General features: G+C 44.2%; 1 protein-coding gene across 4 annotated transcripts; it reads right to left on the minus strand.

Annotated features, from left to right (window-relative positions):
• Window positions 1–491: 491 nt before the first annotated feature.
• On the minus strand, window positions 492–14,293 carry LOC121695268 (E3 ubiquitin-protein ligase TRIM35-like). Of its 4 annotated transcripts, XM_042075980.1 has the most exons (8): window positions 14,209–14,293; window positions 10,000–10,002; window positions 5,042–5,136; window positions 2,788–2,883; window positions 2,456–2,686; window positions 2,316–2,368; window positions 2,112–2,230; window positions 492–1,342 (listed from the first exon to the last, which is right to left on the minus strand). In XM_042075980.1, the coding sequence occupies exons 1-8, from the start codon at window positions 14,210–14,212 to the stop codon at window positions 786–788; spliced, it is 1,158 nt and encodes a 385-aa protein (XP_041931914.1). In that variant the 5' UTR covers window positions 14,213–14,293; the 3' UTR covers window positions 492–785. The 4 variants fall into 4 exon arrangements, with proteins under 4 accessions (XP_041931914.1, XP_041931885.1, XP_041931895.1 ...); XM_042075951.1 differs by lacking the exons at window positions 10,000–10,002; window positions 14,209–14,293 and having other exon boundaries at window positions 5,042–5,805; XM_042075961.1 differs by lacking the exons at window positions 10,000–10,002; window positions 14,209–14,293 and having other exon boundaries at window positions 2,316–2,338; window positions 5,042–5,804.
• Between the last annotated feature and the right edge of the window lie 881 nt (window positions 14,294–15,174).

Genomic DNA, 15,174 nt, shown 5'->3' on the forward strand with positions numbered 1-15,174 from the left:
TTGTAATCTTTGATTTGAAATGTTTTAACGTGCAGCCGAGGCTACTTACAGATTGTGACATTATGTGGCAATGTGGCACTGGCTGTTTCTGTTCGCGTTGCATCTGTGGCAACAGTTAGCTTCCACTGATGGGTAATAAACACATAGGGGCTACATTCACGCTTTTGTTGTTGAATCAGATACGGTTGTACAACAGCTCAAGATGCGTTAGCGTCTGCCGTGATTTGTAGCCTAGTGAACTCAGTTGTAAACTCAACTCATGTTGATGTTGATGTACATGTACCATGTCCAAGGGGGAGTGTGCTAGTCATGAGTGGTATGACAGTTGTATAAAATATGAATACTCGGCCACTGTAGGGGGGAATCCAGTAGCAAAAAAAGAGTTTCATCCCTGTAGTGTGTGTATGTAATTTGTCACTCTTTTGATCTGCACATAACAAAAGGTAATAATCTTGTCTACAGTAATGCACAGAAACCAAAACACCCAACAGTCAATATGAAGTAGTTTATTGCATTACTTAGTACGTACATTCCATTTGTAAAAGCAACAAGGCAGGACAGTATGGCAGACATGTTTAAACAAAAGCTCCAGTAAGAATCAGCACAGAGCCAACATCTGAATTATTTTTTATTGGCAATTACCAATGAAAGTAAAATAAGTAAATAAAAAATATCAGAACCTCCATAACTTAAAATGAACATAATGGCAAAAATAGAGTTCAGCACTTCCTTATTGCCGGAAGCTTCTCTCCTGCAGCAGGTGTGTAAACTCTACCTGAGCTGCTCTACTGATACTGCAGCAGGTGTGTGAACTCTACCTGAGCCGCTCTACTCACTGGTAAGATACTCAGAGATGTCCATGTGTAAAAACATGGAAACACTCTCTCAGTGAAAGTGTATATGAAGGTGTGTAAGTGTGTGTTATTATCAGGGTTAGAGAATGAGAGTTTTCCTCTGTCCCAATCCAGCTGCACTCTGATCCTCTGGAGTTTCTGCTTCACTGTGAGGGGAGTGTCTGGCTGGAATGGGGAGCATGCTGCATAATTACCATAAGAATGAAACACTTTCCAGAGTCCATTCATATTGGAACTCCCTCCCTTCCTCTCCCCAGACTCTGTCTTCACCCCCAGGGTCCAGCTATCACTGTCTCCAACCTCCACATCCCAGCAGTGAGTCCCTGAGTTAAAGCCCTCGGAGCCCAGGGCACTGTGATACTGATCAAATCTCTCTGGGTTATCAGGAAGCTGCTGCTCCCCACCACCACGTATGTGTCTCACACTGGTCAGATCATCAGACAGGATGAGTTCTGGGTGTGCAGTGTTGGGGTCCAGAGTCACAGGAGCTACAGAGAGAGAACATGAGAATTCAGTAATGGTGATAACTGATTTTTGGTTGGTGTGGTAATGGTGTGTGAGAATGTGAATGTATGTGTGCGTATATTTATGTATGACTACGTGTGTGTGTGTGTGTGTGTGTGTGTGTGTGTGTATGTGTGTTTGTGAGTGTGAGAGTTTATGTGTTGGTGTGTGTGAGTGATTATGTGTAACTGTGACTACATGTGTGTGTGTGTGTGTGTGTGTGTGTGTGTGTGTGTGTGTGTGTGTGTGTGTGTGTGTGTCTGTGTGTGTGAGAGCGAGAGAGTGAGAGAGAGATAGTGAGTTTGTGTGTGTCCCCTCTTTTCTAATTACTAATTGAATAAAAGCCAATTGGTAAAAGAATGTTAGACATCTCCTTTCTTTCAGCAGCTACCAGTTTCAGACTGCACTGATTTGCATTTCACTACAGTGGACCACTATGGGCTGGGTTGATACGGCCCCTTGAGACCAACATACAGTACACAGAAAAGATGTCATCTTGGCCAACAGTGTCAATAGTTTTAAAGTTATATTATTTATGTGCGTGTGTGCGTGCATGTGTGTGTGTGTGTGTGTGTGTGTGTGTGTGTGTGTGTGTGTCGGTGTGAGTGGCTGTCTGTTTACTGGTGTGTCTGTCTTTGTGTGTGTGTGTGCGTGCATGTGTGTGTGTGTGTGTGTGTGCCTCCGTGTGCTTGTGCTTGTGCGTGTGTGTGTGTGTGTGTGTGTGTGTGTGTGTGTGTGTGTGTGTGAACTCACTGTATTGAACCACATCCTGCATCTTCTCCCAGACTCTGAACTTCAGGTTGCCCAGGTGCTTTGCCACATTGATCAGAGCTCCTGAAACCCTCTCTGGATCCTGCAGTGTGCACTGGGCTCTGGAATAACATTCAGGAGTCAGTGCTGCTGTGGGTTTGGGTTCAGAACCACAGAGAAGAGAGAGACAGGAGGCAGATCACTTACCTTTCCACTGTGCTCTTGTAGTTCTGGAAAACACAGGGTGAAATGAGGTAGACCTTATCAGTAGAGAATGTGTGTGTTCAGACACTCACCAAAGTGCATCCTTTGTTTAAAACAAGCAAAACTACAAGACAAGTACCAACCTGTAGAAATGTGACGTCATCAGATTCCATCTCCTTCTTTATGGCTCTGATTGTGTCTGAAAGAGATGAGATCTCTCTGATTATCTTTTTAATCTTCTCCTTCATCATCTGACTCTTCTGCTCCTCTTCCTCCCTCAGTGCAGCTATCCTGGCTGCCTCTTCATCTCGTAGAAACTGGTGAAGCTTCTCAAACTCCTGCTTGATCTGCCTCTCTGTGTGTTGGGTCTGGAACTGTAATACCACACATCACCACATAGTGGAGTCTCACACTTGGAATCTGTGTATCTTAGTTATGTTATTATCACTGTTAGAGGAGGGGGCATCACTCTTACTGTAATGTGTTGGGCGGTTTCTTCACAGGTTTCTTTAGCCTTTTTAAAGGTGTCCAGCTTGTTCTGTAAGGGCTGCAGTTTGACTTTCAGTTCTTCCTGGAATACAATTAACATACAGTGTTATTCAGGGGCAGGGACGTGCACAGACAATTAGAGGGGCCATTGCTCTTTCCTGAGAAAAGCCCCCCTCCGCCTTTTTTTTGGGAGGGGGGGGGGGGGGGGTTAAATATGCCTATTTTCATTAGATTTTGACATTTCTCATTTTCTTTTTGACATTTTGTTTGGGACATTGAAAATCAGCTCATATCAAGCCCATTTTCAGAACTTAAACAGTCAGCCCATTGCCTGAGCCCTGTTACATTACTTATTTTATGTGCATTGATAACTTACTCTTAAAAGCTGATCTTCTATCATAGTAGCCTACTGAGATAATGGTTTATTCATACAGTATGTACTGCTAGTAATAGCAGCCTTTTACTCTTTTAGCACAAACCAGCCCAGGAGCCTTTTAGAGCCCATGTTAAGATTGTCTTTGTTGGACCAAACCATAAATAAACTTTAAGGCAAAAAATATTTCAGACAACATTGTTAAATTAAATATAGACTAGGTTTACATGTGCAAAGTTGATTTCAAATGTTTTAATCTGCACCGGCTATGCAGATTCTGCTGTTTAGTTTGTTTGAACAGGCTAATGTTATGAGAACAGTGTTCACATTTGCCTACATGTTAAACTGTGCCTGTAGGGATAATCCAGATGAGGCTATTTAGAAAGTTTATTTTTTATTTGTTTGTTTTTTTAAGACAGCAGCATCATGTCAATCATCATAACTTATGTTTCTGAACGGTCCATGCTGCCAGTTTAGGAGCACCTGTTGTCTAAAGTTATTCATTAGCCTTCAGGTTAGGCCTGTTATAATGATGTCTGCCTATTTGCTTCACCTTTTGCCCATCTTAATGGTTCAAACTTCACTTATTCTCCATCAAATAGATTTGTTATAGCCTAGGCTACATGTCTAATTTTTCATATGCAAAAATGCAACATAAGTAGTTTAGCCTATTAGCTGGTTTGATGCTCATTGAGCTCAATGCAAATCAAACCAGCTAATAGGCTAACTGAAATACACACCATGCCAATCTCTAGGTATGGTGAAGGGTATGTGATGATGTGGGGCTATTTTAATTCCAAAGGCCAAAGGAACTTCATCAGGATGCAAAGTATCCTGGATCCATTAAATAACTGGCCTTTAAAAAAAAATCTGCCTGGCTCTATGAGAATTCAACATAGGGGTATGGATACTTATGCACTCTGTATTTTAATGAAGAACATTTATTTATTTACGATACATTATTCATTCACAAAGAGATGTTTCCTCATTTTCTTAATTAAGGCATTAAGATCCATTTCCAAAGGATGATTTTTTTATTCCTCTTTTTAGTCAACTTAAACATGGGGCTGAATACTTTTTCTAGGCACTGTAGTTGCACTAATAGTGGTTTGTCAGCGTTTTTTTTCCATAGCAGAGGCTACTTTCGCTTTCTAAGAGAATGCCGTGAATGACAGGATAGGACAGTCTCTGTATACTCCACATCCAGACTCCACTCCGTGGTTGAGAAGCAGTCTTGGAGCTGGGAGAGGGTGTCCTCTGGCCAGGTGTTGGTCTTCCTAATGGTGGGCTTATTTTTCCTGATGTGGGGTGTAGGCTGGTATGAGGTGCATTGAGAGGTGGTCTGACAGGCTAATGTGTGGTTGGGGCACTGCTGTGTATGCATGCTTAATATTGCAGTAGACATGGTCAAGTGTGCTGCTCTCCCTGGTGGTACACTTCACATATTGGGTGAATTTAGGGAGGACAGCTTTTAAGCATGCCTGGTTGAAGTCTCCAGCTACCATGTGTACCCCATCAGGGTGCGCCTGCTGCTGTTTACTTGAAGATAGCTGAGGGCTATGTTAACGTTAGCATCTGGAGGGATGTACACAGCCGTGATGGTTACTACAGTTATCTCCCTGGGTAAGTAACAAGGGCGGCAGATGACAGTTCACGCATCGAGATGGGGGGAACAGTATTTGTATGTTGCATGGCTTTGTGAACACCGGTCATTGTTTGTTGATATAGATACAGATGTTTTATGATACACCACTTAGTGGTGTAGGATGAGCACTATAGCAACCAAAGAAAATTCTGAGGTTTTTGATCTACACTACAGTGTTATTGACAATACAAGGACATATTAATTTAGGAACAGACATTTTACCTTACGATCAAGTGCTGCTTCATCGATGGGACTGCATTTGTGGTTTGTATGGAGTTTTGAGTCTCGACACACCACACACACAAGCTGTGTGTCATCTTCACAGAAGAGCTTGAGTTCTGAACGGTGCAGACTGCAGAAGGGCTCTCTTTGACTTCTTTCCTGAAGGAACTTCTCACACAGGTTCTTCAGGTGTAGGTTAGATGGAGGCTCATTTCTTGAGGATCTTTTCCTGCAGACTGGACATTCCTTGGCTCCTTTGGTTTTCCAGAACTGCTTCAGACAGGCTTTACAGATGCTGTGAGTGCAGATCAGAAGAACTGGATCCTTGAAGATTTCACAGCACACAGGACAGCACAAATCCTCTTCGGAGACAGACATGGCGGCCATTTTCTCTTTATACCTGTTGGTCTACACTGCTGCCTGTTTACGATATCTGCTTTCACTTTCACTGCTCTGAAAACTTGTGAGGCAGTCTGAATCAGAATCCTGACAGAAATTAATCCCGATATGTCAACACAACACTCCAACAGAGTCTCCAGTCTTCTGAACTGTTGTTTAAAACACCACTAATTTGTACCTTTTTGTCTAAGAATCATATCATATCCTGTACTGCAACTGAACAGCAAAACATCCCTCAGGTTCATTTCCTCAATCAGGTGGAAGGGACTCTTGACAAGCCCAAAGGTTTCTGATTGGACAGCACTTCATTACTTTGGAAGGTTCAGTCATTTAACCCTTTCTTCATCCACCTCTTGCCTTGGGACAAAACAGGCTCTGGGCTGTATTTTGCACACCAGCGCATGGCGTAAAACTTGTTTTTCACCCACGCAAAGTTTAATTCGGTATTTTGCACGTTTATTTTTTAAACATTGCGCCCAGGGGTGTGGCAATTAACAACCTAGGGAGGGTCCTGGCGCTTTGTCTAATAAATCACACACCACCTAAACCTGGTCAGAAGTCAATGGCGAGTTGTTCATATGCTATTTTAAGAGCGCATGTCAACAGTCATATTGGCAGGTGCACGCACCATCCTTCTATCATTCATGAACGCACACCAGCACACGTCCATGCAAAGCATTACAAATTGCACGATTACAATGGGAAACATAATTAGAATAAAGATATTACGAAATACTGTACATCTCATGATGAGTAGTTAGTTATTCACCATCATTTGCAAATTGGTAATGACGGTAAAAGTGATTAGGGGAGAGACGAGAGACAAGTATGGAGCACAGCTGAAGACGCACTGTCACGAGATATAAGCAACTCCTCTGCAGGATAAATGTTGTTTTATTCAGTCATTTGAGCAATATTAGGGTAAGTGTTGCTTTTTCCAGCCTATGTTTTCGATGGTAACCCATTGTCAGTGAAAGTGAAAGTAACTGCATATAACTGTCTTCGTTTCAGTGTAGGCGGGCTTTTACCTCTTTTCTCTCAAACTTAATTAATCTTTTTTTTTCTTTTACTTTTTTAAATTATTATTGAGCACAAAACAAGTATACAGTTACATGTGTATACGATACAAACAAGTCAGATAGATCAAGTACGCTAGGAGAGATACAAAAAATATAATAATAATAATAAAGAAAGAAAACAACTCAATTTACATTAAGCATTTGAAAAGTACAAATAGTGTGAGTGTTCTAGCAGTGTGCTATAAGTATGTTGGGGATGTGTGTTGGAGAAGCTTCCTGATGAATTAATGTGCTGTGTATGTAGGGGGGGCAGTGTACCGCAAGTATGGTGAAGGGACTTACTATTGCAAGCAGAGTACTGTATGTATGATGTATGTGAGTGATGTGTAGTGTGTGTGTGGGTAGGCGGGGGCAGTGTGCTGTAAGTATGTAGAGGATGTGTGTTGAAGAAGATCCTGAAGACAATGTGCTGTGTATGTAGGGGGGGGGGGGGGGGGGGGGGGGGGCAATGTGCAGCAAGTATGTAGAGGAGGCTTACTGTAGCAAGCAGTGTGCTGTATGTGAGGTGATGACAGTGATGATGTAAGTGTGTGTGTTTTGTGTGTGTGTGTTGGGGATGGGGGTGGGGGGGCAGAAAGGCTAGGCAATCAAGGACATGGGTAGATAGATGGAGGAGAAATCAAAAATAATAAATAAAAATTTCTATGAAGATGTGCAAAAGTTGGAGAAAGTCAGATATGTGTGTGTGTGTGTGTGTGTGTGTGTGTCACAATTGCACTTGTGCTAGGTTTCACAATAACCAAATCCTCCCGAGCCACAGACAACACAGAGGCAGTAGTAGTAGTATAACAACAATATTTATTAGTACAAGCAGCATAAAACACTGTTCGGCATAGGGGGAAGTGAGATCTAGACCACCACTAGAGGGCAGGAGCACGCACAGCACGCTAGCACACTGACTGACAGCTCACGAGTTTAACCAGCTTCATATGTATACCCACACACCAAGAAACCTGTTACCATAGCAGCACACACATCGCAAGATAACACACCAAAATCTCACTACAAAATGTCTCACAATGGGCAAACACACCAGGGCACAAAATGCACTCAGAAAAAGTCACCCGCCACACAGTAAGGCGAGAGCAGCAGACAATGGCAGGGGATGTAATATGCTGTCCACCCCTGGTGGCGCCACTCCCCTTCCAACAGTCTTTAAGTGGAGGGAAAAGACAGTACTGGTCGGGCAGGCCTCCCTCCGACCAGTACAAAAGTATTTCTGGAAAACACAAGTTCCATAGGTTGAACCACTCACACAGTCCCTATAACGTAGTCCGAGTCCAGTCGGCCGAGGCCACGCCCCCAGGGCTCAAGTTGCAGGAAGATTCCGGGATTCCCTTCGTGGTTGTGATGTCATCAACGCGAGCCGTTCCGATGGGATTCCCAGCTTCCGGAAACAAACAAACAAAGTGTCTCAGAAGGCAGCTCTCACAAGGCACAACGATAAACACTCTATGGGGTGATGGGCTAATGGTCACTCTGGCTTAATACTACAAGGACTTCCCTTAGCAACGAAGTTTGAGAACGTTGACTCGAGCCACCCGACGTCTAATCCGATCAGCTGATCCCCTCGTCGGGGGGAATACTCCGTTGTCGCCTCAGCACCGCTGCAAGGGTAGCAACACCAGGAATCAGGACACCGCGAGACAGCACTAAGACAGTTCAACTCAAAGCACAGGTAAGGGAACAATCAACGTTCCTTTCAAAAATACTTAGCGGGCGGATCAGTGATCTTCGGTCCTCATAGCCACTTCCGCGTCTACCGATCGCCCGGCCCTCGGTGCGTTCTTGCGTCGGTTCTTCTCCCGTTCTCTCTTTGCAGGCCTGTATTTAAAGGGAGATACAGCCTATCCGCAAACATCAATTTCGGAGACGGCCAGTCCACCATTAGCCATTGAAACAGAGAGGGATCACCTGAACAGACAACCCCGTATGCAGTCCAATTAGGGTATAATCAAACAAGAGTCCACATCATAAACGTCCATAACCAATTAGTCCATCCATATACATCAATGACACCCCATTCAGCCCACAGATAGTCCTTTTATCAACACATATATAAGCCACTTTACATGTGTGTGTGTGTGTGTGTGTGTGTGTGTGTGGGTGTGTGTGTGTGTGTGTGTGTGTGTGTGTGTTTTGACGTGTGATGAAATAAGAAAATAAATAAAAGGTCTGTAGCATAGGGAGAGGGATGTAAAAGTGCTAAAAGTCATGTAGGTGTGTGTGTGTGTGTGTGGGGGGGGGGGGGGGGGGGGGGTGCTGAGGAGTGAATGAGTGCAAAGTCAGTATAGTGTGAGTTCAGAGTTCGGATGGCCTGTGGATCCTCAGTCTCTCAGTTCTGGCTTTGTGACTACATAGGCGTCTTCTTGATTTCAACGGTAGGAATAATCCATTGTTAGGATGAGAAGAGTCCTTCAGAATCTTTTGGGCTCTTAGGAGTACTCTTCTGGAATAGATATCTTGTAGAGCAGGGAGTTGAGTTCTTAAAGTACGTTCAGCTGAGCGCACTACTCTCTGCAGAGTACTACAATCTCTAACTGTGGAGTTCCCATACCAGGTGATGATGCTACCAGTTAGAACACTCTCAACCGCTGAAGAGTAGAAGGCCTTCATAATGGATGTAGAAACTTTGAATTTCCTTAGCTGACGAAGGAAGTAGAGTCGTTGTCTGGACTTCTTCAGAACATATTGAGTGTTAACAGTCCATGTTAAGTCTTCAGTAATGTGGACACCAAGGTATTTAAAACTTGTGACTCTCTCTACAGGTTGCCCGCTGATCATTAGTGGGGTGTAACAAAGTTCTGCTGATGCCTTCTGTAATCCACTACCATTTCCTTGGTTTTATTGACATTCAATGTCAAGCTGTTAGATTGACACCACTGTGCCACCTCATCAACCTGATACAAGATCCAAGATCCAGAACTTGACACTCTGCTGTCCTACATCCCTGAGCATGACTGTCCGCTTCTTGTTCTCGGCGATATGAACATCCACTTAGATGCCCCAGGCTCAGCGGACTTTTTGGCCCTGATCCACTCCTTCGACCTCAAACTGGTCACAAAGCTGGCAAAGAGCTTGACTTGATCTTCACTCGGAACTGCAGCACAGACACCCTCATGGTGACGCCTCTCCATCTTTCTGACCACTTCTTCATCCAGTTCAACGTCAGCCTGACAGAACAGCCTCCGGCTCCTCAGCCGATGGTCACGTTCCGCCGCAACATCCGGAACCTGTCTCCAACGCACTTTTCCTCTGTGGTTGCCTCCGGTCTACCTCCACTCAACACCTTCTCCTCTCTGGAGGTTAATGAGGCCACAGACTCGCTCTGCTCCACACTGAGCTTGTGTCTAGACGAGCTGTGCCCTCTTACCACAAGGCCAGCTCGATCCAAACACTCTCATCCATGGCTAAATGATACCCTCCGATCGCAGCGCACCAAACTCAGAGCCGCGGAGAGGAAATGGCACAAATCCAAACTAACTGATGACCTCAAAAACTACCAGACACTCCTGACCTCCTTCTCAGCCAGCATCACTGCTGCTAAGACGGCTTTCTACAATGACAAAATCAACAGCGCTACAGACACAATTGAAAACTTTTCTCAACCTTCAAATCGCTACTCAACCCTCTGCCTCCTCCTCCATCCAGCCTTACTGCAGATACCCTCGCCTCATTTTTTACAAACAAAGTGGCGGCAATCAGCAATCAATTCTCTACATGCCCACTCAACGCATCTGACTCAGATACCGCACTCCTACAACCTCTAGGGACTGCTGGAACATCTTTTTTAGCATTCACGCCTCTCTCCGAGAGTGAAGTATCTAGACTCCTGACATGCAGCCATCCTACCACATGCTCGCTGGACCCTATACCTACGAGCCTACTTCAGTCCATCAGCCCGACCATCGCACCAGCTATCACACATGTGATCAATGCCTCACTAACCTCCGGCACATTTCCAACAGCGTTCAAAATGGCCCGGGTAACACCGTTACTTTAGAAAGCTTCTCTCAACCCTGCTCAAGTCGAGAACTACCGCCCTGTCTCACTCCTGCCTTTCCTATCCAAAGGCATTGAACGAGCAGTCTCCAAACAGGTCTCTGACTTCCTTTCACAGAACAACCTTCTGGATCCAAATCAGTCTGGGTTCAAAAGCGGCCACTCTACCGAAACGGCTCTGCTGTCTGTAACAGAAGCCTTAAAAGAAGCCAGGGCGACCGCTCGGTCATCAGTACTCATTCTGCTTGACTTATCGGCTGCCTTTGACACGGTTAATCACCGCATCCTTCTCTCTATACTCGCTAACATGAGAATCTCCGGTTCTGCTCTCTCCTGGTTTGAATCCTACCTCACAGGACGCTCGTTTAACGTATCATGGCTTGGTCAGCTATCTGCACCTCACCATCTCACCACAGGGGTCCCCCAGGGCTCAGTGCTGGGCCCCCTTCTCTTTGCTATCTTCACCACCTCCTTGGGACAGATTATCCGTTCGCATGGCTTCTCATACCAGTGCTATGCAGACGACACACAGCTCTATCTGTCCTTTCCACCTGAGGACCCCTTGGTTTCAGCACGGATCTCGGATTGCCTCTCAGACATAGCTACATGGATGAAGGCACACCACCTCCAGCTGAACCTCTCAAAGACTGAACTACTGGTCCTCCCAGCTAAACCTACCATACATCACGACATCAACATCAAATTTGACTCCCTGTCTGTTTCACCTACCAGGACTGCAAAAAATCTAGGAGTTGTTCTCGACAACCAACTAAACTTCTCAGATCATGTTGCCTCAGTCGCCCGGTCATGCCGTTTCGCACTCTACAACATACGGAAAATCAGGACTTACTTGACTCAAGATGCTACCCAACTTCTGGTTCAGGCAATAGTCATCTCACGACTCGACTACTGCAATGCCCTCCTGACAGGTCTCCCAGCCTGCGCAGTGAAACCACTTCAGATGATCCAGAACGCGGCGGCGCGCCTGGTCTACAACCAACCCAAAAGGGCACATGTTACCCCGCTGCTCATCCAGCTACACTGGCTACCTATGGCGGCCCGCATCAAATTCAAGGCGCTAACGCTTGCCTACAAAGTAGTCTCCGGTTCTGCTCCCACCTACTTGAATGCCCTCATACAGACATGCGCTACCTCCAGACCGCTGCGCTCCTCAGACGAACGACGTCTAGCTCTACCACCGGTACGCTCAAGCCAATCCAAGCTTTTCTCATCTGTTGTTCCTCGTTGGTGGAACACACTGCCAGCTCCTACAAGGGCAGAGACATCCTTCTCCATTTTCAGAAAACTCCTGAAGACCCAGCTCTTTAGAGAACATCTCCTCTCATAGCAACACTTACAACAAGTCTTACTGATCCTAGCACTCACCAGCCGTCTCAAACTGACAAGTAACTGTTAAAAACAGCACTTACTGATGCACTTATTCTTACTGTACCCTAATGTTTTTAAATTGTCCTAAAATTGTTGAGAACTGCTCTAAAACTTAAACTGTTTACTATGTTGTTAGTCGCTTTGGCTAAAAAGCGTCAGTCAAATGTAATGTAATGTAATGTAATGGATTAAAACATTGTACACATCACCAAGGGCCACAATTACCACTAACGGAATCACCTCACAGAGTTTCACACTGCACCAGGGCACCAGACAGGGATGCCCTCTCTCACCTTCCCTCTTTGCCATTTTCATTGAACCTCTTACAGCAGCAATACAACAAAACAGCATAATCAAAGAAATTCAGGTAGCAAACGTACAACATAAAGTCAGTTTATATGCAGATGACCTCTTACTTTACATACAGAACCCACAGGTGTCACTTAAAGAAACTTTCAATATCATCAATAGATTTTCTCATGTCTCACATTACACTATCAACTGGAACAAATCAATCGTACTGCCCCTCTCCGATAATGCATGGGATTCTGGAGCTCAGGATACTTCCCCCCACTTTCAAACTGGCAACATCAAATACCTAGGGATTCATATTTTCCCCAGGCTGTCAGAGCTTTTTAGCCTCAACTATACTCCTCTCCTCAGGAAAATTGAAGACGATTTCAAAAGCTGGTCAAAACACCCTCTCACATTCATCAGAAGAATAGCTGCTGTCAAAATGAAAACTCTCCCTCAGATTAACTACCTCTTCTTTATGACCCCCACTACTCCCACAGACAATTGGTTCAAAACTCTCAATTCATTAACAACACAATTCTATTGGAAAAGTAAAAAACCCAGAATATCACTCTCAACACTGGATCAACATACAAAATCACAATTACCCATTACAAGCCTCACTAACAACACATTACACCCATCTGAACTTGTAGAAAAACTTATGAAAATGAATAACTTCAAAAAATTAACCTCCCAGCTATATACACTGATCATAAACCTAAAAACAACAATAACACTCCCAATAACCAAGTGGGGAAATGACTTGGCGTTCTCTCCCAAGTTACCTGATTATTGGGAACAAATCTGCAATAACACATTTTCCATGACCACTAACACAGCTTATACAGTATAAAGTCATTCATAGATCTCACATCACTCAAAGTAAAATGTTTAAAATGGGCTTAACCAACACAGATATTTGTTCACAATGCACTTTAGGTAGTAGCACAGACGACTATCTGCACACCATGTGGTTCTGTCAACCAGTCTACTCTTTTTGGATCACAATCACTGAGGCACTCTCTACCATCCAGGACTCCAGAATCCTATCATCTCCAACACTCTAACTACTAAGAAAGTAGTCCTCCAAAACTGGAAATCAAAGAAATCATGCCATATCAAACATGGGAAAAACTTAATCACAAAATATATTACAATAGAAAAACATCATGCACATAGAGAGAAGCAAATGTCAGCCTTTGAAAACACCTGGTCCCCTTTTCTATAATTTTTTAATTCAACACAACCGTAACACCAACCCCCCCCCCCCTTCATGTCTTTATTTGTTTGTTTGTTTGTTTGTTTGTTTGTTTGTTTGTTTGATTGGTTGGTTGATTGTTTGATTAATTAATCAATTGATTAAACTTAATTTATTTATTTAACTTTATTTCCTCCTTTCACCCCTACATTCACCATTCTACATACACACTAGCAACACCCAAACATAGCATGTTACCAAAGCCTAGCCTGGCTAGAGCCACCACTTGGTGGTCTGGGAACGTGGTCTGGGAACCAAACGTTCATTTTCTCGTATTTGAAAAAAATGCCCAGATCCGTTTATTGGGTGCCACGGATGTCTATCAAATGCGTCTGTGTATAGCTCATCATCGTCTTGCTTTCCCACCTGTTCTGTGATTGGTTCCCTATCTCAGGCGAAAATTTGCTCCATGGTCTCCAGGCTGCCTTAGCAGCGTGAATCAAATCTCGTGCAAGGCAGCATGGGAACACCCAGGCTAACCAAAGCCCTTTCCCATAACCCGATCATGACCACTCACAGACCTTTCTACTCAATTACAAAGAACTGAGTCCCGTCCTGTCAGTTCTGTCATCGTCCTGTCCCACTGTCTGTCTGCGTGTCTATCTCTCCATCTCACTTGTCTATCTGTTACCTTGTTGCGTTTCATGTGTTTGATGTTTCACTTGTCTTTTCTCGTCAAATTCATCTCCTGCTTGCAAGGAAGTTGATCCTCAGTGTTACAATTGGTCTGAGTCTTTAAGTACACATACAGTACCAGTCTACATCAAAAAGGACGATGATCACCCACAACAGCCCAATGGACAAAGCCCTCAGAAAGAGAGCAACAGTGCAGCAGTCGCAGCCACCTGGTGCACGCAAAATACCGATGACAATGGAGATGGAAAAACACAGAAATGCAGGCAGCAGGATGTACAAAACACAGAAGCACATGTGCCAACTATAGTCTGGATCACAAGGAGACAAAAAAAGATATTTAAGAGAAACAAAAAGTAGAAAGCCGTGGAGGGCAAATTCTCCCCCAGTCTTTCTTGGGAAAGGAATGAGGTCTTTAAGATTCTCCATGCTGACTGAGAGATGTGTCAGGTCTACTGAGACGTCCTGAAAAATCCTTTTTTTAATCTACTACAACTGTACACCGATCCCTTTGTTAATCCACTAGAACTGTTGTATTCCAGAAAGTACTGTAAAGGTGCCTCTGCATGATGTGGTGTCACAGGCAAAACCTGTATGAGAAAGAGTCAGCGGGCACTGGGCGGAGGAGCCGGAAAAAATATGGGGGAAAACCTGACAAATACTTGGAATGCTCTAAGCAATGTTAATTTATTAATTTCGGGATGGATACTGCTTGTTTTACTTTCTATAGGTTGCAATAAAACCTGCAGCACCTGTGACATCTCACCTGTGAATCTTTACTGCTCGATGGTTTCATGTGTTCAAATGTTCGCGTATGATGTCTGATGAAGGCAAGTTTATTTTACATTACATTACATTACATTTAGCAGACACTTCTTGACCAAAGTGACTTACATGTGTCAGCTATTACAAGGGATCACATTGTCCCCGGAGCAACTTGGGGTTAAGTGCCTTGCTCAAGGGCACAACGGTGGAAGCCGGGAATTGAACCAACAACTTGCAGGCTACTGCACGCTAGCCCAGCTCCTTAACCAATACAATACCACATTTCATACACAAAGGAAACTCAGTGTGTT

Source organism: Alosa sapidissima, chromosome 2, assembly GCF_018492685.1.
Source record: "Alosa sapidissima isolate fAloSap1 chromosome 2, fAloSap1.pri, whole genome shotgun sequence".
Classification (NCBI taxonomy): Eukaryota; Metazoa; Chordata; class Actinopteri; order Clupeiformes; family Clupeidae; genus Alosa; species Alosa sapidissima.

Bases quoted from the DNA above. Each gene is read 5' to 3' on its own strand.
- LOC121695268 (XM_042075951.1), bottom strand. From the start codon at position 5,428: ATGGCCGCCATGTCTGTCTCCGAAGAGGATTTGTGCTGTCCTGTGTGC. The intron at 2,884-5,041 runs GTAAAATGTCTG...ATTGTATTCCAG, and splicing joins AAGCAGCACTTGATCGTAAG to GAAGAACTGAAAGTCAAACT. The intron at 2,687-2,787 runs GTAAGAGTGATG...GTGGTATTACAG, and splicing joins AAACCGCCCAACACATTACA to TTCCAGACCCAACACACAGA.